General features: G+C 47.4%; 1 protein-coding gene across 10 annotated transcripts in view; it reads left to right on the forward strand.

The window, feature by feature from the left end:
- The window catches only part of ANK1 (ankyrin 1), a 203314-nt gene that overhangs the window by 166727 nt on the left and 8649 nt on the right, over positions 1–27938 (forward strand). For 4 of the 10 annotated variants that reach the window (XM_057505216.1, XM_057505217.1, XM_057505219.1 and 1 more), the window contains 5 exons: positions 24–155; positions 942–1088; positions 19477–20020; positions 22887–23031; positions 23467–24674. In XM_057505216.1, the coding sequence (XP_057361199.1) occupies positions 24–155; positions 942–1088; positions 19477–20020; positions 22887–23031; positions 23467–23829 (1331 nt within the window). In that variant the 3' untranslated portion in view covers positions 23830–24674. Of the gene's footprint in view, positions 1–23; positions 156–941; positions 1089–19476; positions 20021–22886; positions 23032–23466; positions 24675–25953; positions 26415–27057; positions 27142–27938 lie in introns of those variants that run through there. The other 6 variants (XM_057505220.1, XM_057505221.1, XM_036877474.2 and 3 more) reach the window with 4 other exon arrangements.

Genomic DNA, 27938 nt, shown 5'->3' on the forward strand with positions numbered 1-27938 from the left:
TGGCCTCGCTTCTTTGCCTACAGAGCTGGCCCGGGAGCTGCGGTTCAGCGTGGAAGACATCAACAGAATCCGCGTGGAAAACCCCAACTCCCTGCTGGAGCAGAGTGCAGCCTTGCTGAACCTGTGGCTCCTCCGTGAAGAAGAAAACGCAAACAGTCAGTACCCTCCCGCTGAGGGAGCCTTTTCTGTCCCCAGCCTGAGCCAGGATCTGCTTTTCATCAAAACAGTTCTGCCTGCAGATTCCGTTTCTGATGTTGGCCCTCGGAACCGGTCTCTCTTGCCCTCCGTCTGTCTCTTTCTCTCTCACACACTCCACAGCCAGGGGCACTGGGGCCTCTGGCAACCCCGCCAGAAGGGACGCCAGACGATCTTGGCCTCGGTCTTTCCCCATCCTCAGAATAAGCTCACAGCGACCCCCCAGACGGCGGCGTGTGTAGGGGGCGTGTGACTTCCTGTTGAATTTCTCAGGACAGAGCGTGGGTGAGCGAGTCCCAGCTGCCCCAGGGACATCTTCCCTCCAGCCTGGAGGGAAGACTTAGCTCACTTTCCGGCAGTCCTCAGCCAAATTCCCATTCTCAAAAACGCTAAGAGGACATTGAGAATCTGCATGTTCATCTCAGACCAACAGGCAAGGGCCGGGGACTCCAGGACAGAATTCACTGTGCACGTTCTCACTTACCCTGGTATTCCAAGATTACGGAAAACAGTCTCCCCATGCTTTGGGATTAACCTCTGTTAGAATTTGGAAAAGATCTTATAGAAGGATAACAACTATTCTCTGAAGAGGCAGTATTTTGATTCTGACAACGTGTGTCTCCACATTCTGAAAAAGTTAATCTCCCGCCCCACCCGTTGTCCTCCTGGCCCGGCCCCGGGACGTTGCGCGCCGCCCCAATCCGTGGAATTCCCCGGCAAGCACCCCGCGTTTCTTCTCCCTGCAGTGGAGAGGCTGTACGCGGCCCTGCGGAACATCGACCGCAGCGAGATCGTGAACATGCTGGAGGGCTCCGGCAGGCAGAGCCGCGGTCTGAGGCCGGACCGGCGGCGCCCGGACCAGGACGACGCATCGCCGCCCGCCCAGGTGAATGGTGAGTGTCCCCCTGGCAGGAGGCGGGCTGCGCGGGGCCCTGCCCCCCGGCCCTGCCGCGACGCCGTCCCTCCCGTTCGTTCGGGGGAGGCCTGCCTCCGCGAACTCCCTTCCTGGCGGAGGGAGAGCAAGGTGGGCCAGGGGCAGGGGAGCCCCTGGGTGCTGAGGCTGCGTGCACTCCCGCCAGCGCCAGGCTCCCGGGGGGTGGGGGAGGCCCCCCAGGCTGGGGCAGCGGCTGGACTCCTGCCCCTATGTGTCGCAGCCGTTCTCTGTGGCCCTGTGTCAGGTGTGGGCCCCCTGCGGCCTCAGCGGCCCCATCTGTAGAGCAGTCAGTGGTTGGGGAGCAAAGGCCTGGAGATTCCGGCCCACAGTGTGATGGCAGTGAGCTTGTCGGAGTTTCCAAAGTCTGGGAGGCTGAGCTGGTTCCTTTGCTTTGAGTCTGGCCTCTCTTCTCCTCTATCCCCTTTTTTCACACCCCATCTTTCCCCTCACTCTTTTTGATGTGCTTGGCATGGCATGGAGTCCCGTTGTGATCAGGCCCGAGGGGAGGAAGCCCAGGAGGCCCCTGGCCTTTGCCGCCAGGCCCCCGCTGCTGCCCGCTGAGGGCCCTTTCTTGCAGCAGCAGAGCGGGTAGCCAGATGGAGCGGGGCGTCTCTCCAACCCATGGGTGCAGAAGCAGAGTGGGGGCCCCGCCGCGCCCTGGAGCCAGGGGGCTGGATTCTGTCCCTCCCTTCTCCTGACTCCGTGGTGGTTAAGACGCCTCCTCTACTTTAAAATCAAGGAGTTGGATTAGACCCCTCATATTCTTTACAGAACTTGACAGAAAAGGTTGTTATTCTGTGAACTATCTTGCTCGGGTGTCCAGACAGCTGCACCGCACTGTGTTGTGCTCCCCAAAGCTCCTAGTTTACTGGCTGTCCCTGGTAACCCCGACATGCGCTCGCTGGGTGGGTACTTGTGGCACAGGACACATGCCCAGAGTGGGTAAGTTCTAGGTGGGACCTGGGGGCTCGTCCCGCCAGCTGGAGCCTGCACATGCGGAGGCCCTCACGGTGTCCTGCGTCTCCTGGAACATGCCATCCCATGTCTCGGGGTGCGGGGTCCATCTCCACTAATCACTGCCTATCGCCTTTCTCTTCTGCCTCTGACCTCACCTGGGCCTCCAGACCCCTCATTCTCCCACACTGCCTGTCTCCACTGTCTCCATCTTGGCCACAGGTTCAAGAACCATCAGCCTCCACAAACGCATGTCACCAAAGCCCCTGACCTCCATGCGTCCCGTGCTATGCACGAGGGTACATGTGTGCGTGCATATGCCGGGGGCTGCCTCCGCTCCCAGCAGAGGGACCTTCCATCCAGTGTAAGGGCTCCCACAGGGCACCTGCCTGGAGCATCGCAGGGGCTGCTAAGTACATTTTTCCTTCAGAAGAAAAAGGAGAGGGCTGAGCAATGCTGCAAACTTCGGGAAATCCGAGGGACAAACGCTTCCCCTTTTCTATGTGATAACCAATCACTGGGTCGGGTTTTTGAACTTCCCTGGTGCTATGTCAGTCAACCCAAATCAGCATGTTTTTGAATTTTCCTGCCCCAGTTATGTCCCTACAGGACAGCAGGCCCATAAAATTACAAAGTGCAAGCAAGGCAGTTACAACAGTTGAAACTCTGTTAGGAGGTATAGATCCCATGTTAAGTCTTCTTACCTAAAAAAAAAAGGTACAGACCCAGGCATTTATGAAAATGTCCTGTTGGCCCCTGGCTCTGCAGGCCCAGTCAGGCCTAGAGACTCTAATGCCTACACAGAACTCTGAACGCCCCCCCACCCCTGTGGGACTGGGTCTCTATGTGCTCCGTGACTAGTAGGAAGGCTAGTTCATGCAACAGATAATTTTTGAACACCTACCACATGCCAGGCCCTGTTCTAAATGGGGGAAAAAATCAGTTCTCAGACAGAGCAAAGAGAAACAAAAACAAGTCCCCAACTGTGCTTTCAGGGAGCTCACCTTCTGTTTGGGAAGTAGCACAATAAGGTAATGTGTAAGTGGATTTAATGTGCTGGTGGAAAGGGAGGAGAAAGGGCAAGAGCCGAGTTCAGCTCCTCCTGACCGTCCTCAGGACCTTGGGCTCTACTTGGAGGGACATGGAGAATCCAGGAGCTTTGGAGCGAAAGAATAACATGATTCATCTAAAGTTTCCCAAGGGTCCCTCCCCGCTCTGTGTTGATTGCAGATGGTCACAAAGTGAATGCTTCCATGCTTCCCAGCTTCTCTGTCAGGCCCTTGGGAAGCCCCTTCTCCAGCAGGTGCCTCATAGATACAGGCCACAGGCCCTGCACGCATGCTCCCCCTGCGACCAGATCAGACACTGAGCAGACCTCCAGCTTGGTCCATTCTGCCTTTCTGGGTGCTGGTATTGGCTTCTGTGTGCTTTTCCTGCCCTCTTGCTTGTCCCTAGAAGACTGTCTCATATCGGGGTGCCCTTCTGGCCTGGGATGCAGGAGCAGGGGAATTAGAGGGAGAGCCATGGGGAGACAGCAGCCTCCATGGTTTCTCTGCCTTACCCCGGGGGTGCCAAGTCCTGGTGCCAGCCCAGCCCTCTGCACGGGTGTCACAGCCAAACCTCACCCCTTTGTGCTTTACCTCACTGCTCCGTTTGTCTGGGCCTCCTTATATGAAGCCATGGGAACTAAGACCTGGGATTGGTTGCTCTGTGGTATCAGGAAAATAGAAACCTGAGGTCTGTTTTCCTGGCTCCGCTTGCTGTATACACCTGGACTGGCCAGAGCAGAAGGGGCTTACATCAAAAGGCCAGTTTGCTTCTCCTACACAGGGGGACTACCCTGGGGTACTAAGCATGAAGAAAAAATTGCCTATAAAGCAAAAGAAAATAACATGTTCCTAAAAACAAAAGAGGCTTCCCATATGAAAGGACAAAATGGGCACATCCCACCCACACTCTTCAGTTCCATTTGGTTTGATAAGTTGGGCATATATTAATGTCAACTTAGAAATAAAATGTGTTTTATTCTGATCAAGTCTTAATGAATACCACTAGTGAATGTAGCTGCTGTCTGATGCCAGGCTGTCTGTCCACTTCTGGTCTAGCATGCCACTGACATAAAACTAGTTAGCAGGGTAATCATTCCATCTGGGTTAGCAGAGGCCCAGCCTGATAAGTGATTAATAAAGAGGTAGACACGGGCCAGTGGGCCATGCTTGGCCCCAAAGCAGTATATGTGGGTCCCTTTTACCTAATTTCTCTAATATGCAATCCAAAGGGGAGACCTCTAGACTGAGGGATGGGCTGGTGACCCAGGTATGGCAGAGCTGCAGGAGTCTCAGGAGAAATAGGTACTTCTGAAATTCACCAAGAGACTCAGCAGATCTTATGGTCTGGCACACCCCAGACCTGGTGCCATATTCTTCATGAGGGTGCTCTCAGGCCTTAGTGAGAGCCCTGTTCCAATCCAAGAGTGATCCTACCAGCACCTACAGCCTCAGATGCAAGCTTGCTACAGTGTGAGTGGATCAGTGGGGTCCTGTGGAGACTGAGAGTGGTGAGGCATGTACCCTAAATACCATTACCAGGGAGGACTTCCAGGATAACATAGGCAGGAAGTCCTAAGAGAGGATGTGCCTGAGTTCTCTTCATAGATACATTTCATTTGAGTGAAACTCCATTAAAGTAAACACTGTGGAAGCTTCCAAGTGGAAAAGCCACAAAGGATACCCATGTATGAGCTACAGGTATTCTGCAGCCAGTACAGCTACCTTCTCCCAGTCCTTAGTCTTACTGAGATTCCCAGGAGTGACAGAATATTTATCTGGCCATATCTAAGGGGCTGTTTAAGATGCATTCCACTTCTGGCCAAAATGAGGTAATAAGGATTGAATATGCCCTTTTGTTTAAGACAATGAAAAAATAGTTTTCATGACATTAGACATCAGACAACAGAAGATAGTGGTCCATGAGACATGGAAAATAAATAAAGTGAGCCCTGTAATTGCTAGTATCTAGGTCATGACATAGGGATGAGAAGTCCGAGAAGACTCCCTGGCTTGGGAAGAAGTTGCTGAGTCCAGGGAGACTGGGGCAGATAAGAGTTCCCAAGATAGAGTATCAAGGAAGAGATAGTTGCACAGAGAATTCTAGAGATCTTCCAAGGGTTCCCTGTAAGTTTTGGTTGACTAGTCAGTTATTGCCAACAGTCAGACTAACCATTCAAAAACACTGCATAGGAACAAAGAAGGGTCTTATCTCAGAAATGGAGAATAATTAGCATGGTGTTGATCAATACTCCATCCCTACATAATCAACCTTGAAAGCAAAGCTCAAAAGGATCAAACTGTTTCCAAGTAACTTAACTGATAAAAGAACAAAGCTCAAGAATATTTATAGTAATATGAAAATAGTTAAGTACCCCAAAAGATAAAATTCACAATGTCTGACATCCAATTAAAGATTACCAGACATACAAAGAGGCAGGAAGACAACAATCTATGAGGAGAAAATCAATCAACTGAAACTGACCCAAAACTAACACAGATGTGAGAATTAGCAGACAAGAATAGTAAAACAGTTATTATAACTGTATTTTCAGATGTTCAAAAAGTTGACTAGAGACATGAAAATAGATAAATGAAAAATATTTTTAAAGGACCCAAACCAATTTTCTAGAAATGAAACTAAAATGTTTAGGATGAAAAATACACTGAATGGAATTAGACATTATAGAAGAAAAGATTAGTGAACTTGACAGCATACCAATAGAAACTCTCTAAAATGAAACACAAAAAAATATAAAGCATCAGTGAGCTATGGGGCAATTTCAAGAGACCTTATATTTGTGAAGTTAGAGTTCTCAACAGTGAATATGGTAAAAAAAAAAAAAAGTATTCGAAGAAATAGTAGCCGAAAAATTTCCAAATTTGATGAAAACTATAAATACACATATCCAAGAAGTTCAATGAACTATGTGAGTAAGAAACATGAAAGCAGTTATGCTAAAGCACATTTTAAACAAAATGGTCAAAAGCAGTGATAGAGAAAGTATTAAAAGCAGCCAAAGAAAAAGGACATATCATGTACAAAGGAATAAAGATAAGGATGACATTAGATTTCTCATTGGAAGTAATGCAAGTGAGAAGACAGTAGAGCAGCATCTTTAAAGTAGACCACAACCTTAAAGAACATCTCTAATCTAAAATTCTACAACTAGCAAGAATTATTTTTGAAATGAAGTCAAATAAAGACTTTTCCAGGCATACAAAAGCTGAAAAAAATCAGTAGAAGACCCATGCTACAAGCAGTGTTTAAAAGAAAGTCCAAAGAAAACTCCAAGCCTAGGTGGTTTCTAGTGAATTCTACCAAACATTTATGGAAGAAATAAGTCCATTAGAAAACTGAAGAAGACATAATACTTCCTAACTCATTCTATGAGGACAACATTACCCTTGGACATCAGGGGAGAAGACATTACAAGAAAACTACAGACCAATATCCATGAACATTTATGCAAAAAACCTAAACTAAATCTTGGCAAATCAAATCCAACACTATGTAAAAGGGTAATACATTATGACCAAGTGGGGCTTATCCAAGGAATGCAAAGGTGGTTTAGCATTCTAAAATAAATCTACACCTGGTTCTGCATGTATGGACCAGGAATTAAAAGCAACTTAATGGCTAATATGCTAAGGGCCCAATGGATGAAGTAGACAACATGTAAGATCAGATGGGTAATGTGAGCTGAGCAGTGAAGTTTGTAAGAACCTAAAAGAAAAAAGCTCAAGATCAAAAACACCTTAACAAAAATGAAGAATGCCTCTGATGAGCTTACTAGCAGGCTGGACACAGCTGAGGAAAGTATCCCTGAGCTTCAAGATATCTCAACAGAAATCTCCAAAGCTAAAAAGAAAAGAACTAAGACCAAAACCCAACAAAAACAGACCCCAGAATAGAATATCAAAAGAAAGGTGGGGGAGGGGGAGGAGCCAAGATGGCAACGTGAGTAGGGGAGTGGAAATCTCCTCCCAAAACCATATATATTTTTGAAAATACAATAAATACAACTATTCCTAAAACAGAGACCAGAGGATACAGTACAACAGCCAGGCTACATCTACATCTGCAAGAACTCAGTATCACATGAAGGGGGTAAGACACAAACTGTGGCCTGGCAGGACCCCATCCCCCACCCCAGCTCCCCAGCGGGAAGAAAGGAGTCGGAGCGGGGAGAGAGTGAAAGCCCAGGACTGTGAATCAACCAGCTCTAGTAATCCGCACTAGAAGTGCAGACACGCAGTGCATAGTGTGCTGGATATTAGAGAAACGGAAGGGCAAAATCTGCGAGCGGGTCCCCGCAATTGGCTCCCCTGGGACAAAAGAAAAGCAAGTGCTTTTTGAAAGTCTTAAAGGGACAGGGACCTCACAGCTCGATGGAAGTGTTCCGGCACACTCAGCCCAGCAGCTGGGAATCCTGGGGAACTCCAGGTGACCTAACCCGCTAGGTGGCAGTGCAGCTCAGAAGCCCCTCACAGTGATAAGCAGAAAGCCAGTCATTCCCCCGGCCAGCGCAGACCCCGATACACTGGCACCAGCCTAGGAGCACGCGAGACGGCGGCAGCAGTGGCTGAGTGGCCCGGGAGCAACCATGCTCCCAGCAGCTGCCCAGAATCTCCTCCTGGTGCACAGCCGCCTGGGCCAGACCCAAAGGCCACCACCAGCATGCAGCTGCCCGGCGGGGGCACCGCTCTTACAGGAGAGCACACCCGGCGTGCCTGCCACTCCCTGCATGACTCTGTGCTATCCTGATGGAGACCCCACCTACAGAAACTTAGGGGATTAATCCGGAGGCTGCTCCAGGTGTGTGGGTAACCGACACAGGCAGTGGAGAAGGGCAAGGCGACCAGCAAGCAGGAAAGGACTTTGTTCTCCCAGCTGACATACACGCTACCTGCCTACAGCTACCTCTGTCACCATGAAAAGGGAATTTGGTCCAGTCCAAAATTACCCAGACAACCCCTGAGAGAGGGCATGGGGAGATAGATTGAACCAATCTCCCCAAAAAAGAATTCAAAATAAAGGTCATAACAATGCTGATGGATCTTCAGAGAAATATGCAAGAGTTAAAGGATAAAGTTGGGAGGGAGAATACAGAAATAAAACAGTCTCTGGAAGGACTTAAGAGCAGACTGGATGAGGTGCAAGAGGCTGTTAATGGAATAGAAATCAGAGAACAGTAACACAGAGAAGCTGTGGCAGAGAGAGATAAAAGGATCTCCAGGAATGAAAGAATATTAAGAGAACTGTGTGACCAATCCAAATGGAACAATATTTGCATTATAGGGGTACCAGAAGAAGAAGAGAGAGAAAAATGGATAGAAAGTGTCTTTGAAGAAATAATTGTGGAAAACTTCCCCAAACTGGGGGAGGAAATAGTAGCTCAGACCATGGAGGCCCACAGAACTCCCAACACAAGGGACCCAAGGAGGACAACACCAAGACATATAAAAATTAAAATGGCAAAGATCAAGGACAAGAACAGAGTATTAAAGGCAGCCAGAGAGAGAAAAAGGTCACCTACAAAGGAAAACCCGTTAAGCTATCATCAGACTTCTCAGCAGAAACCTTACAGGACAGAAGAGAATTGCATGATATATTTAATGCAATGAAACAGAAGGGCCTTGAACCAAGAATACTGTATCCAGCACGATTATCATTTAAATATGAAGGAGAGATTAAACAATTCCCAGAAAAACAAAAGTTAACAGAATTTGCCTCCCACAAACCACCTCTACAGGGTATTTTAGAGGGACTGCTCTAGATGGAAGCACTGCTAAGGCTAAATAGATGTCACCAGAGAAAATAAAATCACAACAAAGAAAGCAGACCAACCAAATACTAACTAAAGGTAAAAAATAAAATCAACTACTCATAAAAGCAGTCAATGGAAACACAAAAGAACACAGAATAAAACACCTAACATATAAAGAATGGAGGAGGAGGAATAAGAAAGGAGAGAAATAAAGAATCATTAGACTGTGTTTAAAATAGCTTAATAAGTGAGTTAAGTTACACAGTTAGATAGTAAAGAAGCTAACCTTGAACTTTTGGTAACCACTAATCTAAAGCCTGCAATGGCAATAAGTACATATCTTTCAATAATTACCCTAAATGTAAACGGACTGAAAGCACCAATCAAAAGACTTAGAGTAATAGAATGGATAAAAAAGCGAGACCCATCTATATGCTGCTTACCTCACCTCAAACCCAAAGACATACATAGACTAAAAGTCAAGGGATGGAAAAAGATATTTCATGCAAACAATAGGGAGAAAAAAGCAGGTGTAGCAGTACTGGTATCAGACAAAATAGACTTCAAAACAAAGAAAGTAACAAGAGATAAATAAGGACATCACATAATGATAAAGGGCTAAGTCCAACAAGAGAATATAACCATTATAAATATATATGCACCCAATACAGGAGCACCAACATATGTGAAACAAATACAAACAGAATTAAAGTGGGAAATAGAATGCAATGCATTCGTTCTAGGAGACTTCAACACACCACTCACTCCAAAGGATAGATCCACCAGACAGAAAATAAAGAAGGACACAGAGGCACTGAACAACACACTAGAACAGATGGACTTAACAAACATCTACAGATCTGTACACCCCAAAGCAGCAGGATACACCCCAAAGCAGCAGGATACACATTCTTCTCAAGTGCACATGGAACATTCTCCAGAGTAGACCACATACTATGCCACAAAAAGAGCCTCAGTAAATTCAAAAAGATTGAAATTCTACAAAAGAGCTTCTCAGATCACAAAGGCATAAAACTAGAAATAAATTGTACAAAGAAAAACAAAAGGCTCACAAACACACGGAGGCTTAACAACATGCTCCTAAATAATCAATGGGTCAATGACCAAATTAAAACAGAGATCAAGCAATATATGGAGACTATTGACACTGACAGCATAAAGCCCCAACTTTTGTGGGACACAGTGAAAGCAGTTCTAAGAGGAAAGTATATAGCAATCCAGGCCTATCTAAAGAAGGAAGAACATACCCAAATGAATACTCTAAAGTTACAATTATTAAAACTGGAAAAAGAAGAACAGATGAGGCCTGAAGTCAGCAGAAGGAGGGACATAATAAAGATCAGAGAATAAATAAATAAAATTGAGAACCATAAAAAAATAGCAAAAATCAATGAAACCAAGAGCTGGTTCTTTGAGAAAAACAAAATAGATAAGCCCCTAGCCAGACTTTTTAAGAGAAAAGAGAATCTACACACATACACAGAATCAGAAATGAGAAAGGAAGAATCACGCATACCCCACAGAAATACAAAAAATTATTAGAGAATACTATGAAAATCTATACGCTAACAAGCTGCAAAACCTAGAAGAAATGGACAACTTCTTAGAAAAATACAACCTTCCAAGGCTGACCCAGGAAGAAACAGAAAATCTAAAAAGACCAATTAACAGCAAAGAAATTGAATCGGTAATCAAAAAACTACCCAAGAACAAAACCCTGGGCCAGATGGATTCACCATTGAATTTTATCAGACATATCGAGAAGACATAATACCCATTCTCCTTAAAGTTTTCCAAAAAATAGAAGAGGAGGGAATACTCCCAAACTCATTCTATGAAGCCAGCATCAGTCTAATATCAAAACCAAGCAAAGACACCACAAAAAAAAGAAAACTACAGACCAATATCCCTGATGAACATAGATGCAAAAGTACTCAACAAAATATTAGCAAACTGAATTCAAAAATACATCAAGAGGATCATACACCATGATCAAGTGGGATTCATCTCAGGGATGCAAGGATGGTACAACATTCGAAAATCCATCAACATCATCCACCACATCAACAAAAAGAAGGACAAAAACCACATGATCATTTCCATAGATGCTGAAAAAGCATTTGACAAAATTCAACATCCATTCATGATAAAAACTCTCAACAACATGGGTATACAGGGCAAGTACCTCAACATAATAAAGGCCATATATGACAAACCCACAGCCAACATCATACTTAACAGTGAGAAGCTGAAAGCTTTTCCTCTAAGATTGGGAGCGAGACAGGGATGTCCACTCTCCCCACTATTATTCAATATACTACTTGAGCTCCTAGCCACGGCAATCATACAAAACAAAGAAATACAAGGCATCCAGATTGGTAAAGAGGAAGTCAAACTGTCACTATTTGCAGATGACATGATACTGTACAGAAAAAAAACCCTAAAGATTCCATTCCAAAACTACTAGAACTAATATCTGAATTCAGCAAAGTTGCAGGATACAAAATTAATACACAGAAATCTGTTGCTTTCCTATACACTAACGATGAATTAACAGAAAGAGAAATCAGGAAAACAATTCCATTCACAATTGCATCAAAAAGAATAAAATACCTAGGAATAAACCTAACCAAGGAAGTGAAAAACCTATACCCTGAAAACTACAAGACACTCTTAAGAGAAATTAGAGGTCACTAACAAATGGAAACTCATTCCTTGCTCTTGGGTAGGAAGAATTAATATTGTCAAAATGGCCATCCTGCCTAAAGCAATCTATAGATTCAATGCAATGCCTATCAAAATACTAACAACATTCTTCAATGAACTGGAACAAATAGTTTTAAAATTCATATGGAACCATAAAAGACCCCGAATAGCCAAAGCGATCCTGAGAAGGAAGAATAAAGCAGGGGGCATCTCGCTTCCCAACTTCAAGCTCTACTACAAAGCCACAGTAATCAAGACAATTTGGTACTGGCACAAGAACAGACTCATAGACCAGTGGAACAGAAGAGAGAGTCCAGATATTAACCCAGAAATATATGGTCAATTAATATATGATAAAGGAGCCATGGATATATAATGGGGAAATGACAGCCTCTTCAACAGCTGGTATTGGCAAACCTGGACAGCTACATGTAAGAGAATGAAACTGGATTATTGTCTAACCCCATACACAAAAGTAAATTCGAAATGGATCAAAGACTTGAATGTAAGTCATGAAACCATAAAACTCTTAGAAAAAAACATGGGCAAAAAATCTCTTGGACATAAATATGAGTGACTTCTTCATGAACATATCTCCCCAGGCAAGGGAAACAAAAGCAAAAATGAACAAGTGGGACTACATCAAACTGAAAAGCTTCTGTACAGCAAAGGACACCACCAATAGAACAAAAAGGCATCCTACAGTATGGGAGAATATATTCATAAATGAAAGATCCAATAAAGGGTTGACATCCAAAATATATAAAGAGCTCATGAACCTCAACAAACAAAAAGCAAATAATCCATTTAAAAAATGGTCAGAGGAGCTGAACAGACAGTTTTCCAAAGAAGAAATTCAGATGGCCAACAGACACATGAAAAGATGCTCCACATCGCTAGTTATCAGAGAAATGCAAATTAAAACCACAGTGAGATATCACCTCACACCAGTAAGGATCGCCACGATCAGAAAGACAACAACAAATGTTGGCAAGGTTGTGGAGAAAGGGGAACCCTTCTACACTGTTGGTGGGAATGTAAACTAGTTCAACCATTATGGAAAGCAGTATGGAGGTTCCTCATAAAGCTCAAAATAGAAATACCATTTGACCCAGGAATTCCACTTCTAGGAATTTACCCTAATAATATAGCAGCCCTGTTTGAAAAAGACATATGCACTCCTATGTTTATTGCAGCACTATTTACAATAGCCAAGAAATGGAAGCAACCTAAGTGTCCATCAGTAGATGAATGGATAAAGAAGATGTGGTACATCTACACAATGGAATATTATTCAGCCATAAGAAGAAAACAAATCCTACCATTTGCAACAACATGGATGGAGCTAGAGGGTATTATACTCAGTGAAATAAGCCAGGCAGAGAAAAAAAAGTACCAAATGATTTCACTCATATGTGGAGTATAAGAACAAGGAAAAAACTGAAGGAACAAAACAGCAGCAGAATCACAGAACCCAAGAATGGACTAACAGTTACCAAAGGGAAAGGGACTGGGGAGGTCGGGTGGGAAGGGAGGGATAGGGGGTGGAGGAAAGAAAAGGGGCATTCCGATTAGCATGTATAATGTGGGGTGGGGCACGGGGAGGGCTGTGCAACACAGAGAAGACAAGTAGTGATTCTATAGTATCTTGCTACACTGATGGACAGTGACTGTGATGGGGTTGGGGGGGACTTGGTGAAGGGGGGAGTCTAGTAAACATAATGTTCCTCATGTACTTGTAGATTAATGATATGAAAGTTAAGAAAAAAAGAAGGTGGGTCAACTAAGAAGGTATAACATACACGTGATGGAAATAACAGATGGAAGAGAAAGAAAGGAACAGAAGAGATACTGGAATCAACAATAATAATGGAGAATTTTGCCCAAAATTAATGTTAGACACCAAAGATCCAAAAAGCTGAAGAACACCAAGTAGGACGAATGCCCAGAAAACTACGCCTGGGCATATCAGTGTCAAATTACAGAAAATTAAGGATAAAGAAAAAAAGAGGAAAAGAACATCTTACCTATAGAGCAACAAAGATGATAATTACATCTGACTTCTGTTCAGAAGGCTTGCAAACAAGAAGAAAGTGAAGTGAAATATTTAAAGTGTTGAGAGAAAGACCCATTAACCTAAAATATTCTTTATCCTGAAAAATTATCCCTCAGAAGTGAAGGAGAAATAGACTTTCTCAAACAAGCCAACATTGAGGGAATTTGTTGCCAGCAGATGTGCATTGCAACAAGTTCTTTAGAATGAAGGAAAACAATAGGTCAGAAACTTGGATCCACATAAAGTAAGCAAGCGCCTCAAAGAAGAAAAGTCAACTAAAAAGTTTATTTTTTCTTATTCTTAATTGATCTATAGGATAACTTATTCAAAATAATAATAGCAACAATGTATTCCTTTGTGTATGCTGTGTATATATCTTATGCCTATATATACACAAAAACATATGCTATGTATGCTTAATACATAATTGAAATGAATGATGAATGACATCAAACAAGAATGGTAGAAAGGACAGGAGGGAGGAATTAAGATTATTTTGTTATTATAAGGTACTCACATTGCCTATGAAATAGGGTAAGGTTATTTGAAAGTAGACTTGTGTTGTTTGTGAAGGTGTAGAGCAACCACTAAAAAAAGTAAAGAAAAAAAAAGCATTACTAATATGCTAAGAAATGAGAGAAATTGGAGTCATATAAAATGCTCAATTAAAACCATAAAAGGCAGAAAAAGAAGACAAAAATAGGAACAAAGAACAAAAGCAACAAATAGAAAAGAGTACAAATATGGTAGATATTAATCCACTATACCAATAATCACTTTGAATGTCAGTGGTCTAAATGTACCAATTAAAAGACAAAGGTCAGAGTGGGTCAACAAACACAATCCAACTGTATGTTGTCTGCATGAAACCCACTTTAAATATAAAGACATATATAGATTGAAAGTAAATAGAAGAAGATTATATGAATAATACCAAGCTGACACTAATCAAAAGAAAGCAAGAGTAGCTGTTATTTAAGGTAGAAAGTCTTCAGAGAAAGGAAAGTATCAGGGATAAAGAGAGGCATTATACAATGATAAAATAATTAATTTTCCAAGAACATAATGATCCTTATGTGTGCATCTAACAACAAAGCATCAAAGTAAGTGAAGCAAAAAATGATAGAACTGCAAGGAGAAATAGATGAATCCGTGTGTAGTTGGAGACTTCAATATGCCCTCTATCAGAAATGGACAGATTCGGCATGCAGAGAGTCAGGACGTAGTTGAACTCACAACACCATCAATCAACTGTTTATAGTTTATAGCTGTAGACTATTTCACCCAACAACAGCAGAATGCACATTCTTCTCAAGCTCACATGAAACAGTCACCAAGACAGACCATATTCTGTGCATAAAATACACCTTAACAAATTAAGAATAAAAAGAATAAATATAATTCATCAGACTAACAAGCTAAAAAAGCAAAACCATATAATCATTACCACAGATGCATTAAAAAAGTTGATAAATCCAGTATCCATTCCCAATTTTTAAACTCTCAGCAAAGTAGGAATAGAGAAGAATTCACTCAATCTGATAAAGGGTATCTACAAAAACCTAAAGCTAACCACATAACTACAAGATTGCCCATATAAAAAACCAATGGCATCTACAAAAGATGGTTAATAAAAAAGTTTACTAAGGCTGCAGGATACAATTTCAATATATAAAAATCAACTGAATTTTTATGAACAATTATTACAAATTGAAATTTTTAGAAAAGAATATTATTTAAAATACCATTAAAAAAACTGAAGTACTTGGAGGTAAATCTGATAAAAGATGTATAATAATTATACATCAAAACTATAAAACATAACTGAGAAAAATTAAAGACCTAGATAAGTATACAGATACATCTTGTTAATGGGTCAGTAGATTTGATATTGTTGTCAATTCTCCCTAAAATGATTTATATATTCAATGCAATCCCAATCAAAATCCCAGTAGAATTTTTTGGTAGAAAATGACCAAGTGGTTCTAAAATTCATATGGAAAGGACCTAGAATATCCAAAACAACTTTGAAAATGGACAAAGCTGGATGATTCACACTACTTGACTACAAGATTTATTAGAAAGCTATGATAATCATAGAGGTAGATAATTCAGTGGAACAGAATAGAGTCAAGAAATAGAACCACATATACATGAATAAGTGATTTTCAACAAAGGTACAAAGGCAATTCAGTGGAGAAAGGATAATCTTTACAACAACTGGGGCTGGAAAAATTGGATATTTATATTCAAAAATGAACTTGGATCATACTTTGCATCATATACAACAATAACTCGAAATGGATCACAGATTAAATATAAAACCTGATGTAAAAAATTCTAGAAGTAAATATAAAATAATAAAACTTCTAGAAGAAAACAGAGAAGAAAACCTTAGAGATGTTAGGTAAAACAAAGATTTCTTAGATACAACATCAAAAGTGCAATCTGTAAAGAAACAAATTGATCAATTGGACTTCATCAAAATAAAAAACTTCCCTTCTTCAAAATGCACTGTTAAGGAAATGAAAAGAATGAGAATTTGGGAGAAAATATTGCCAAATAATCATCTGATTTAGGACTTGTATCCAGAATATATAAAGAACTCCCAAAACTCAATAATAAGAAACAAACAATCCAGTATTTAAAATGAGCAAAGGATTTGAACAGACACTTAATGCAGAAGATATAAAGATAGCAAATCAGCACATGAAAATATGCTTGATATCACTAGCCATTAGGGGAATACAAATCAAAACTACACAGGGATACCACTACACACCCATAAGAATGATTAAAATGAAGAAGACTGACCATACCAAGTGTTGTCAAGGATATGGAGGAACTGGAACTCTTGTGCACTGCTGGTGGGAATGTAAATGGGAAACCACTTTGGAAAACACTTGGGTTGTTTCTTAAAAAGTTAGACATATACCTACCATATGGTCCAGCCATTCCACTCATTGGTACTACCCATAAGAAAAGAAAGCATATGTCCACACAGACAGGTAGTTTTGTTTGTAATAGCCGCAAAATGGAACCAACCAAATGTCCTTTAGCAGTGGTATATCCATCCAATGGAATACAACTCAACAATAATAATGGATAAGTCATTGATACAGGCAACCACATGGAGGATAACCAAATAATTCGGCTGAGTGAAAGAAGCCAGAAAAAAAGAGTACACACTGTACAATTCCATTTATCTAAAATTCTGGGAAATGCAAACTAACATAATAGTGACAGAAAGCAGATCAGTGGTTACCTGAGCAAGGGGTGACAGAAGGATCACACAGAAGTATGAGGACAGCTTTCTGGGATGGAGAGTTTTCATTGTGATGATTTCATGGTGTATACATATGTCAGAAAGTATCCAGTTATCTACTTTAAATATGTGCACTTGTATATCAACTATACCTCAACAAAGCTATTTTTAAAAGATGCTAATGGCAAAATCTAAAGAAAAGACCACTCACTGTGTGCCTTAAGCAAGTTGTTGAACTTCTTATTTCTTAATCTCTGAAGTAGGAATAATATTACTTTCCTTGTAGCGTTGTGATAATTAAAAACAACATGTTAGATATGTTTTATACAAAAGCGACCCTCAATTAATAATGGAAATAATGTAATGATGCTTTCAAGAAAAAGAAAATCACTTGGCTCTAGAATGTTCTGCTCATGTGTATCTGGAGATACTTATGGAGGGTTTGAAGGCTACTGCCTCTGGTTTCCCAAACCTTAAATCATGGTTTCACATGCAGTGACTTGAGTTAATGTCATGGAAAGATTTGATCCACCATTACTCTGCTCTCCCATCTCCTCTTCAGTCTTCCCGGTTTGGGGAGTCCCTCAGTCCGGGTCAAGGCACAGCCCTCCCACCCCACCTTATGGTCTCTCCCTCCTTCTCCTAGTTTGGGGACCTGAAACCACACTGGGGACCTGTAGAGATCAGTCAGGAGAAGAACTCCTGGGAAGATCAGGAGAGGATGTATGTCAGTCACACAGTGTGGTTTCCTGGCACACAGAACACACATGTAAATGTTAGCAAATGTGGTTTTACTAAGTCTGGGCGAGGAGGTCATCTGTTCTGGCTCCATGTCCCCCTCATACACCTGGAATGCACTGAAGCAGTCCCTGGGGCCAGTGATTCCCAGTGGTGTTCTAGGCAAGTGGGGGGAAGTGGCAGACACCATCCGTGCCATCGAAGAGTGCGCAGTCCCGTGAACTGGCTTAGTGAGGGAACTAGGACAGGCTCCAAGAGGGAAGGGTGGCAAATCAAAGTGAGCTAAAGTCGGGAAAGTGTCATGACAAAAGGGTGTGTGTGTGTGTGTGTGTGTGTAAGCCCCAGCCCCTTATTTAGCATGGTACCTGGCAGGGAAGCAGACCTCAGTGAACATCTTTTGGGTGAATGAGGATAGCTGGAGATAGAGTCAAAAACAGAGAAGCGATGGGTGACCAGGAGCTCAGGCCCCCGGGTGGGAATGAGGCGAGCTGCTTAGGCTGCCAGAAAGGCCAAGCCAGGGAAGAGCTAGATGTGGGGTTGAGGCAGTGAGGGGTGAATGGAAGTCTGGGCACTAGGGGAGGGGCCTCTTTGGACACAGGAAGGACCCTATGGACTCTGCAGGGAGCAGCCCCACCCATACCCAGGATCGTCCTTCAGCTCCACTGGGCCTTCAGAGGATGTAGGCACACCTCTGCTCCCTGGTCCCCCAGACCAGCTGAGCCCAGTGGAGAATCTTGTCCTCTAGTCCCTTTTCCTACCTGCAGGTTGGCATCTGCTCTGAAGGGGAGTCAGAGGCCCCCTTTCCCCTGTGGCAAGGATCCCCACTCCTGGCTGGAAGAGAACAGCAACACTTCCCATTCAACTCAAACAGGCATTCCTGGCATGCTTCCAGGTGCCTGCCATGCAGGTTCCTGCCTATGCCGAACATCAGGGAGCCAGTTCCAGAGTCAACCAGGAAACAAGGAGGGATCCAGGCCTCAGCCGGTCAGCAAGGAGCAGATGAATGACCAGGCAGTGCTGACCACAGGGCTCCGGCCCCAGGTGGCTGCCGACCTGGAGCAGGCAGCAGTAGCTCAGGGCCTGTGGACGAGGGGCTTCCGGGCACAGTACTGAAGCAGCAGCTGTGTGCCCGTTACCAGGTGGCACCCTCTGGCCTGGTCCATTTCAAACCTTAGAACCCTCATTGTGCCATTCTGGATCATTCAAAGTTTCTAGAACCAAGCCACAAGGAGGGAAAGTGAGTTCATCCCAAACCCAATGGTGTCCCCCCGAGGCCTGTGGGTGTTCATCTTCATCACTTACCTTGAGTCTGGGTGGCTGTTCCTCCCCTTAAGGTGCACTCCTGACAGATACCTTAAGGACTGTGCTGAAGGGATGTTTTGAGCAAAGAAAGACATTTCTTTCTGCCCAGCCATCAAGAAGTGGGCTTTCCTCCAATTAGAGGCAGATTGGAGCACATGCTTTTGGATCAAGGTACCTTGATCTAGTGCTTGGACCTGGAGAAGAAAGAGTTCCAGTCTCTCCTCTTTGCCATCCAGCAAAGGAGCCCTCCTCTCTGCCCCATTCCCTGGCTGCCCCCCAGCCAACCCAGAGCCTTGTCTCTGGTCCAGTGCTCTGGGCGGCAGCCACAAGGCCTGAGCACTGGGCTTTGAGCTTGGAAAGCCCATTGCCTGGAATGTGCATGCGTATCTATGGCTGTGCCTGAGCGTGTGCGTGTCTATGGATTTGCACGTAAGCGTGTGTGACAACAATTGCTTCTGGAGCATGTTGCCCTCTGTCTGCCCATCCAGGTTACTCCTCGCTGCAGGACGAGCTGCTGTCCCCCGCCTCCCTGCACTACGCGCTTCCCTCTCCACTGCGTGCAGACAAGTACTGGAACGAGGTGGCCGTCATAGACGCCATCCCCTTCGCGGCCACGGAGCATGACGCGATGCTGGAGATTTCTGACATGCAGCTGTGGTCTGGGGGCCTCACACCATCCCTGGTCACTGCTGAGGACTCCTCTCTGGAGTGCAGCAAGGCCGAGGACTCTGACACCACCGGCCGCGAGTCGAAGCTGGAGGGGCCACTCTCTAAGAGACCCCAAGGCTCTCTGGACCTTGTGGAGGATGACACAGTGGATTTAAGTGCCACAGATAGCCTTATCGATTTGCTTGACCAGGAGGCAGGTCAGAGGTCAGAAGAGAAGCTGCCAGGACATACGAGGCAGGAGGACCTGACAGGTGCAGGGCAGGATTCAGAGAGTGAAGTGTCTCTTGTTTCAGGCCAGCAGAGGGTGCAAGCCCGCATCACAGAATCCCCTTCCGTGAGCCTGGTGGAGGTGAGCGAGGACAGGTAAGGATGGGATGGCCCTGGCAGGGTGCCTTTCGTCTCCCTGGGCTTCCGGTGAGATTGTGCCTGGCCGGGAGTGCCAAGGGACATCTCAGGTACTGATGCTGACCCGACCATGTGTTTTAAATGCCTGGAAGCAAAGAAATTCAGTGTGGCACCAGCTTGCCTCTGAAGCTGCCCGGCCCTTAGGCAGGCCTCTGTCAGGTGTGAGCTGTGATCCGCAAGGCCAGTCGCCCACCTGGCCAGAAGCAGTGGGAGAAGCTGAGGGTCATTCTTTGGAGAGAGATGATACGGCTTGGTTGACCCTGTCTCTGATGGGCAGCCAGTGCTAGGTGCTCTGGCCCCCATCACTGTTATGTGCCTGTTGCCAAAGACCATATTTAGAAACCCAGAAGCAGAGGGCCCAGGGACAGTACTCATGCAGTCACACGGCTGGCATGTGACGGAGCTGATAGTGGTGTCCTTTCTACTTTATGCCTTTGAAAGAGTGAGGCTGGTGTGCTTATCTGGGGCAGGACTGAGCTGTCAAGAGCTAAGAGGTGGTTATTCTCCCGAGTAACTCCTCACCAAGCTTCCCGTGGTGGGAAGGCCCGGCGCTGGGCCTGCAGCATAAACAGCACTGGCAGTTTGGGCAGAAGGGCCTTGGGCTCTTCTGCAGACACTGAGTCCTCGGGCAGCAGGCCTGGCTCGCGTCCATGCAGTGCAAGGCACCCTGCTGCTAGACTGAGTATGCAGGAGGGCTTGGGGAGAGGGATGGAGGCAGGCATGGGGCCAGCCTCACTTCAGCCTCCCTGGACTGGCACAGAATGGAGTGACAGCAGCCCTTTCTTCCCTGTTGCTGGGCTTTCTAGATTTTCCTTAAAGCAAGGAGATGTCCATGCGCTCCCAGAAAGCCAGGGCTACCCAAGGGCTCCGGACTGGCCAGGCCCTGGGGGATTTATTCTCATGTCATCTCCCACCCACGTGGCTCCTTGGGCTCCTCAGAAGCTGGGCTGACAGGGCCATTTCCCAGGGCCCACTCAGTGCCACCTGAATACCATAGAGGGAGAGAAAGAGAGGCTGCATGGAAGCTGAGGCAGCAAGGATATATTTCCCAAAGGAATCCTCTGGCTAGTGAGCACTGGACGGACGGGGCCTCCCTGTGAGAGGCTGCGTCCCAGGAGCCTGTGACGGTCACTCACTCAGCAGACCTTTGCTGGCTGCTCCCTGTGTATCGGTCGCCGCCACACAGCAGCATCAGGGAACCAAAGGCGGGGCGCTAGGCCTCCGTGGTTACAGTTTGGCTCTGTGACCTCGGTCAGCCTTCCAACAGAAAGATTTAGTCACTCACCCAACAATATGGATGGAGTACCCACTATGTGCCAGGCCCCTAGGAAGCATGCCAAGGTGCCAGGGCTGTGGCGTTGAATGAAACAGAAGTCTCTACCTGCAAGAAGCTAATGTTCTAGTGGAGAAACTGACTGTAGACAAAATTAAGTAAATAAAATCAAAAGTAATTAAAAGAGAAATGCTAGAGAAGTGCTAAAAAGAAAAAGAAAAAGTGGGGAAGGGGGGGTGAGGTATAGTATGTGTGTGGGGAAATGACAGATGGGGTAGCCAGGGAAACCAGAGAGAGTGACAGGAAGGGAAAGCCCCGAGGAATTAAGGGAGGCCCAGCAGCAGGCCCCGTGGGTGCAGAGAGAGGCCTGGCGGAGGAGCATGCCTGGCATGATGGAGGAGCAGTCAAGTGCCTCTGGGGACCAAGGGGGGCGCCGTAAGGGAAGGAAGGCCTGGGGCCAGACATGACAGGCCTTGAGGTCCTCGCTGGACTTTGGCGTTCACTGGGTAGGATGGGGAGCCATTGGCTGGTTTTGAGCAGAGGAGGTGATCTGGCAGCTGTCTTGAGAACAGCCTGCCATGGCCAGGGGTAGAGGCCGGGAGGTAAGCTAGGAGGCAAGAGTTGATACTGGTTGGGCCCAAGATGGTAGCAGCAGTGGGATGAGAAGTGCCTGTGTTCAGGATATATTTTTGAAAGTGGAAGCCAAGTGGGAGAAGAGAGAAGTGAGAGTTCACTGGTATCCTTGGCCTGACACTGGGAGGACCAGGAGGCTATTGATTGCAGCGGGGACGCCTGGATGGAACAGGTTTGGGGACAGGGTCCTAAGTGTGGTCTCGACACACCATCCTGGCAGTGCCTCTTAGAGCTCCAAGGCAGAGATGCCGTGGGCATGTCGGATACATGTCCGTGGGTCACAGCGGAGATGCTCCACTGGATGTGGGGAGCATGTGGGTGGGGAGCAAGGCCGCGGACTGGACGTGCTCACTCAGGAGTGGATGCAGGTAGAGATGGGGTCGGAGAACTGCACCCAGGAAGCTCCAATGTTCAGAAATTGGGAAATTTGGGAAGAACCTACAAAGGCCACTGCAAAGTGGTAGCTGGAGAGTTGAGAAGACCTGGCAAATGTGTGGTCCTGGACACCACAGAAGAGCATTTCTAGAGGGAGGAAGTGACACCTTGTAGGGTGAGCACTGATATAGGGACTTTTGACTGGGAGTGGCCTGGAGGCCCAAATGGGGGTGATAAGGTGATGGACAGGGGACCCCAAGGCCAAGACCCTCAGTATGGGCCCAGTGCTTCAGGAGCCCAGAGTGGGGAGCCGTCCACTCAAAGGGAGGGGACCAGTGGCCTGGTGTCTCTGTCCCTCTCCTTCTGGAAGCATGGATGGCTCATGTGTGCCTCTGCACAGGGCAGTCCACCAAGTGATTTGTTCACATTGTCCCATCCATCAGGTGGGCAGCACAGGATGCCAGGGCTCTGGAGGGGGAGGGCATCTGGGAGGGCAGAGACCAATGGGTGACCAAGTGTCCTTTGTGTCTTCCTGGGCCCCAGGCTGCCAGGGTGGGATAGAGAAGGTTCCATTTCTTCATACCTGCAAGATGCTGCACAAGATCCTGGGCAGGAAGAGGTCACTCAAGACCCAGACTCATCCCAGAGAACTGCCACTGTTGTTGCTGAGTCTGAGGAGCATGAGGAGGTAGGTGCTGGTATCTGCAACTGGGGGTCCCCAGGCTGACCAGGAGCAGGGACAGCCAGGTCCCCAGAGTGGATGCAGGAGGCTGAGCGCCTTGACCCCAGAGGTAAAGATAGTAGCCCACAGAGGCGCCAGCTGATGCCTGCATGGGTGCAGGAAGGGCCTGAGTTCGAGGGCAGCCTCCCAGGCACTCAGGTCCTGAGTCTCTTTTTAAAAATTGTGGCCTCACTTTCTCTAGAGATAAGGATACAGGGGCACAGTCTACCCTTCTGCCAGCTTGATCCCCACGGAGAGGAGGCAGGGCTAGCAGGCACCACCCCCACGTGGCCAGCTGAACAGCTGGCCCAAGGTCACAGGGTCAGAGGTGGGCTTTGCCTGGGGTCTGGCTGACAGCAAAGCCATGGTTTTCGTTTGTTCTCCTTTCCCGTCCTGCTTCAGAAAGGGCTTAAAGCCCAGGGAACTGGGGGCTCGTCCAACTTGGTCCTACCACGGTCTGCACCTGGGATTCCTCATTGGGAAACAAGGAGTGAATGGATCATCGCCGAGGTTCATCAGCGTGGGGGTCCAGGGGCTCTGTGGGTGGGGCTCAGGGGGCGAGTCAGGACGGATGGAGAGCGGGGTCTCCCCACCGCCCATCTTCCGCTCTCTTCCAAGCCCCAGGCCTCTTTCTTGCTCAGTCAGGCCTGCCTCCCTCTGTCACCAGTCCTGCTTCATTTTATTTTTTCACTCTGTCCTCACTCGCCATTCCCATTCTCTTGCCCCACCCGATTCCCACAAACATCCGTTTTAATGTGCTTTTGAAAAAATTTTTATTAACGAAAAATTGCAAATGAATACAAGAAGAGAATAGCATCTTAACTTTCCATGGGCATACCACCCGGCTCACGGTTACCCACTTATCGCCAGCTTTGTTTCACTGTAACACCCCCCTTCTGTGCCCCCAACACATTATTTTGAAGCAAATCCCAGGCATCTTATTAGCGTGTGTCTTTTTATTTCCTGCATGTTCATGACACTGGCATGCTGTTGTGGGCTTGTGAGTGTGAAGTGTAGGCGTAGGTTCCGTATCTCAAGTGCTCTCTTACCGTGTGGTCAGCACTGCTTCTTCCTCTCTGGCCCCTCTGCTGCTCTCTCTGCCTCTCCCCATCCCCAGTCTGAACCTCAGGCCCAGCAAGCACCTTCGGGGGCCCCAGCAGCCCTCTTGCTCACCACTCCTCTGCATCAGCCTTCCATGAGGGGGAGCCCTGGGAGAAAGCAGGATGGCCCCAAGACATCACAAGAGAAACCTTCTAGGGCACATGATCCAACTGCCTTGTTTATAAATGAGGGATCTGAGGGACCAGAGAAGCCAAGGGCTTCTCCAGGGTCACACAGCAGCCAGCTCTCACGCTGTCCAATCAGAGTGAGTGTTCAGGGCGTAGGACAGAGGTCAGTGGCACAGATGAGCTGCAGTTCTCATCATGTGATGGGAGCCCAGGGATTGGTAATAAGGCCCAGCTAAGGTGATGGTTTGCAAAGCACCCACTCACTGGCATTTACAGTGAGTCTCTGAAAACTGTGACCGAGAGCTAGAGAGATGCCCTAAAATTAGGGCTGGGAAGGTGGGCCGGAAGTGACGGTGAGCCAGCCAGTTTCATGGAGGACCCAGTCAGTTTCATGGAGGACCCAGTCAGAAGAATGGGCTTTTCCTGGGCCCAGATTGAATGCTCCCAGTGCCTGGCTTCTGGGCGTGCGCTGTGTGGGCTTCTGTTTTTCCAGCAGCCTTCTTGCTGAAATGAGGCTTGAAATCTGATTCTCATTTACTTACTCTTTCATGTAGACAAGTACGTAACTCCTCTGTGCCTCCCTTTCCTGTGTGTAAAATGGGAAAATGATAGAACCTGCCCGGTAGGATTGTTGCAAAGCTCAAATAAGTTAGTGTGCAAGACGCACACGGGACAAGCCTGCGAAGCCTGAGCACTGCAGTAAGGGCTTGCCGTCCCGTTCACGGTGGCAGTACTCAGAAACCCTGTGATCACACAGCGCTCTCGAGAACGGGGTAGCGAGGACACTTTGATCCTCACCTGCTTTACGGAGGAGGAACCTGAGATCCAGAGCAGGTACCCCGCTTCCCCAAAACCCCCACAGTGAGGGAGCTCCAGGGCCAGTCTGCTGTGTCCCACATCTTTGTTTTCTCTGCCATGTGGTCTGCCTGATCCCCAAAAAAGAGGAGCAGCCTGATCCCCAAAGTGAAATTCCTCTGAGTCACAGCTGCTGCAGCTGCATCTGTGAATCCGCAGTGTCAGAGGCGAGTTGAATGCGCGTGTTTCCTGCTCATGGGTGTTGAAGGCCCGGCACCGGAAGAGCCTTTGAGGACAGGCCTTAAATAGACACACCAGTTACACCTTAAGTGTAGGGTTGTTACACCGGCAAAGGGGGTGCGAGGGCCTTCACCAAAGGGGACCTCGAGGACCCTGCGAGGGCTGGGGTACCTCTGTCCTTGCTTGGCTGGGACTGAGCAAATCACTGATCCCCGGGCTCTTTGGGGGTAAACCCTTAACTCTCCAGGGTGTTGTCTGGTCCCATCCCCACAGGCGGAAGGGAACCTCATTCCCACCGTGCAATAGCAGCCCAGGGAAACGCACAAGTAGCCACGTTCCCCGGACACCTTATTTCCGGGGTCTCTGAACTAGAAAGGCGCCCTAAGCAGAGCTGCCTCTAGTCCGCACGGGAGCAGGCGGGCTGCAAAGGCGAGAGGGCCAGGGCCCTGGGAGCTGCCCGCGGGGCAGGCGGGGAGCGGGCGGGCCGGGGCGTGGGGGCTGCAGGAGGGGGCGTTACCCGGCAGTGACGGGCATGCGCCGTCTGTGCACGGACGCACACCTGCCGCCTTCCTTCTAGCCCAGCGGGACAGCCCCAGCAGCTGCTGCGAGAGCTAAAATTATCGGCGCCTGGCGTCACCCAGGCGTGAGGGCAGAGCAGCGGCTGCCAAGCAGGAGGACACTCGGGCAGGCGGCTCTGGCCAGGGTTAGTCAGTGTCTTTCCCGGGAGAGAGTGGGAGGCCGAGAGGGACGATGGAAGGGGTCCTGGGGGGCCGCAGGAGTCCGGGAGGAGAATGAGAGGCCGGACCCCTGCAGCAGCGCGACCCCTGGCCTGCTGGTCCCCGGAGGGCCGGCCTGGTGAGGAGGAGGATGTGGGCCTTCATCACCCAGCTCCTGGTCGCCCTGGTGCTCCTGGGCTTCTTCCTGGTCAGCTGTCAGAACGTGATGCACATTGTCAAGGGCTCCCTGTGCTTCTTGCTGAAGCACATCCACCAAGAGCTGGACAAGGAGCTGGGGGAGAACGAGGGCCTGAGTGAGGATGAGGAGGCCATCTCCACCCGGGTGATCCGGCGCCGGGTCCTCCTGAAGGTAACCGCCCCGCAGGAGGCCGGGCTGAGGGCTCAGCGCTGTGACGGGCGCAGGAGCACCTGGGAAAAGGCACCTGACTCCAAGTCAGGGGACAGGTTGGCAGGAAGGGCACAGCCTAGGGCATGGGCTCTGCAGCCACACCAGGACCACCGCTCCACGATGGCAGAGACAGCGCCACTCTGTTACCTGGGAGGCCTGTTCTTGTCCTGCTTCTGTCCCTAGCCAGCTTCAGGAAGCAGACACGTCACACTCGGGGCGCTGGTGTCTGTAGAAGGGCTTTCTACACTATAAAGTGCGATCCACGTATAACTAGATGTCTTGCTTCCTGTCTCAGGGCCTCCTCTGTAAAACGTGCATAATCGTCGTGTCTTGCCTCCTCCGGGTGCTGTGGGGGAATAGAGCATGTACAGCTCTCGCAAGGTCGCCCTGCATCCTGTCCTGGCTCCGTGGCCCCACGGGGTGCCTGTCGCTCTGGGAGCCTTGGTTGGCCATGGCTCCTTGCTGAGTGGACATTTCCTGCCAGGCTGGGCTTCTGTCCCACGGTGGCTGTTACTGCCACTGCTGTTTCATTTCCTCACCCTCCATTTGTACTTTTAAACTCCCACTTATCAATGTCAAGTTTTCTCCCTTTCTCTAATTCCAGGAAAATGAGCTTCAGAATATTCCAGGGGAGCAGGTGACTGAGGAACAATTCACAGATGAGCAGGGCAACATTGTCACCAAGAAGGTGGGTGCCGAGAGTCCCCCTGAGTGGGACGGAGGCAGGTGGGCTAGGAGCTAGAAGCTGTGCCCTCACCTCCCAGTTTCTCTCGCTGCCCTGACAGAGGGCGGGCAGGCTCAGAAGGGATGGTCAGGGGCCCGGGGACTCTTGTCTTTAGGACATGACATTCCTTACAGCCACTGTGATGATTCGGCCTGCAGTCAGCTCCTGTCACTCTGTTGCAGGACCAGCCCCCATGAAACAGCCCAAACCTAGTCCTGTGCAGTCTCAGCCTGAAAATAGCCATAAGACAGCAGTAGGGGGGCTCCCAGACTACCATGGGCACCCTAAAACACGAAGGATGTGGAAATGCATTGAACTGATAGCAGATCTTAATTCAGTGGACATGATTTTGCCTGTCAAGTTTAGGGCCCTGTGCTAGGTGAGGGCAGAGAGGGAAGAAGATGCAAAGGGTCGGCCTTGTATGTGCTGCTGGAGATGCTGCCCTCACGTGTCTCTCCCCTGCACGGTGGGTTTTGTGCAGGCCGGGTCACGTCTTCTTTATGTTCTTATCTCCCACTGCCAGCACGTGGTAGGTGCAGAATAAGCACCTGTTAGAATATTTGGACGAGTGAATAAGGGAGTGGATTGCATCAGACAATGATAGATGAAAGATAATGTCCTCTGCCTGCAAGAGCCCCATTCCTGTAGGGATGACCGACGACAGAATGAACTTCCCTCAATGTCAAGGAAGTGATGTGGCCAGGGAGAGAGGTCACGCGTGGCCAGACTAGTCATTAGCACAATCTGCTAGGCCCCCTCTG

Source organism: Manis pentadactyla, chromosome 7, assembly GCF_030020395.1.
Source record: "Manis pentadactyla isolate mManPen7 chromosome 7, mManPen7.hap1, whole genome shotgun sequence".
NCBI classification, from domain to species: domain Eukaryota; kingdom Metazoa; phylum Chordata; class Mammalia; order Pholidota; family Manidae; genus Manis; species Manis pentadactyla.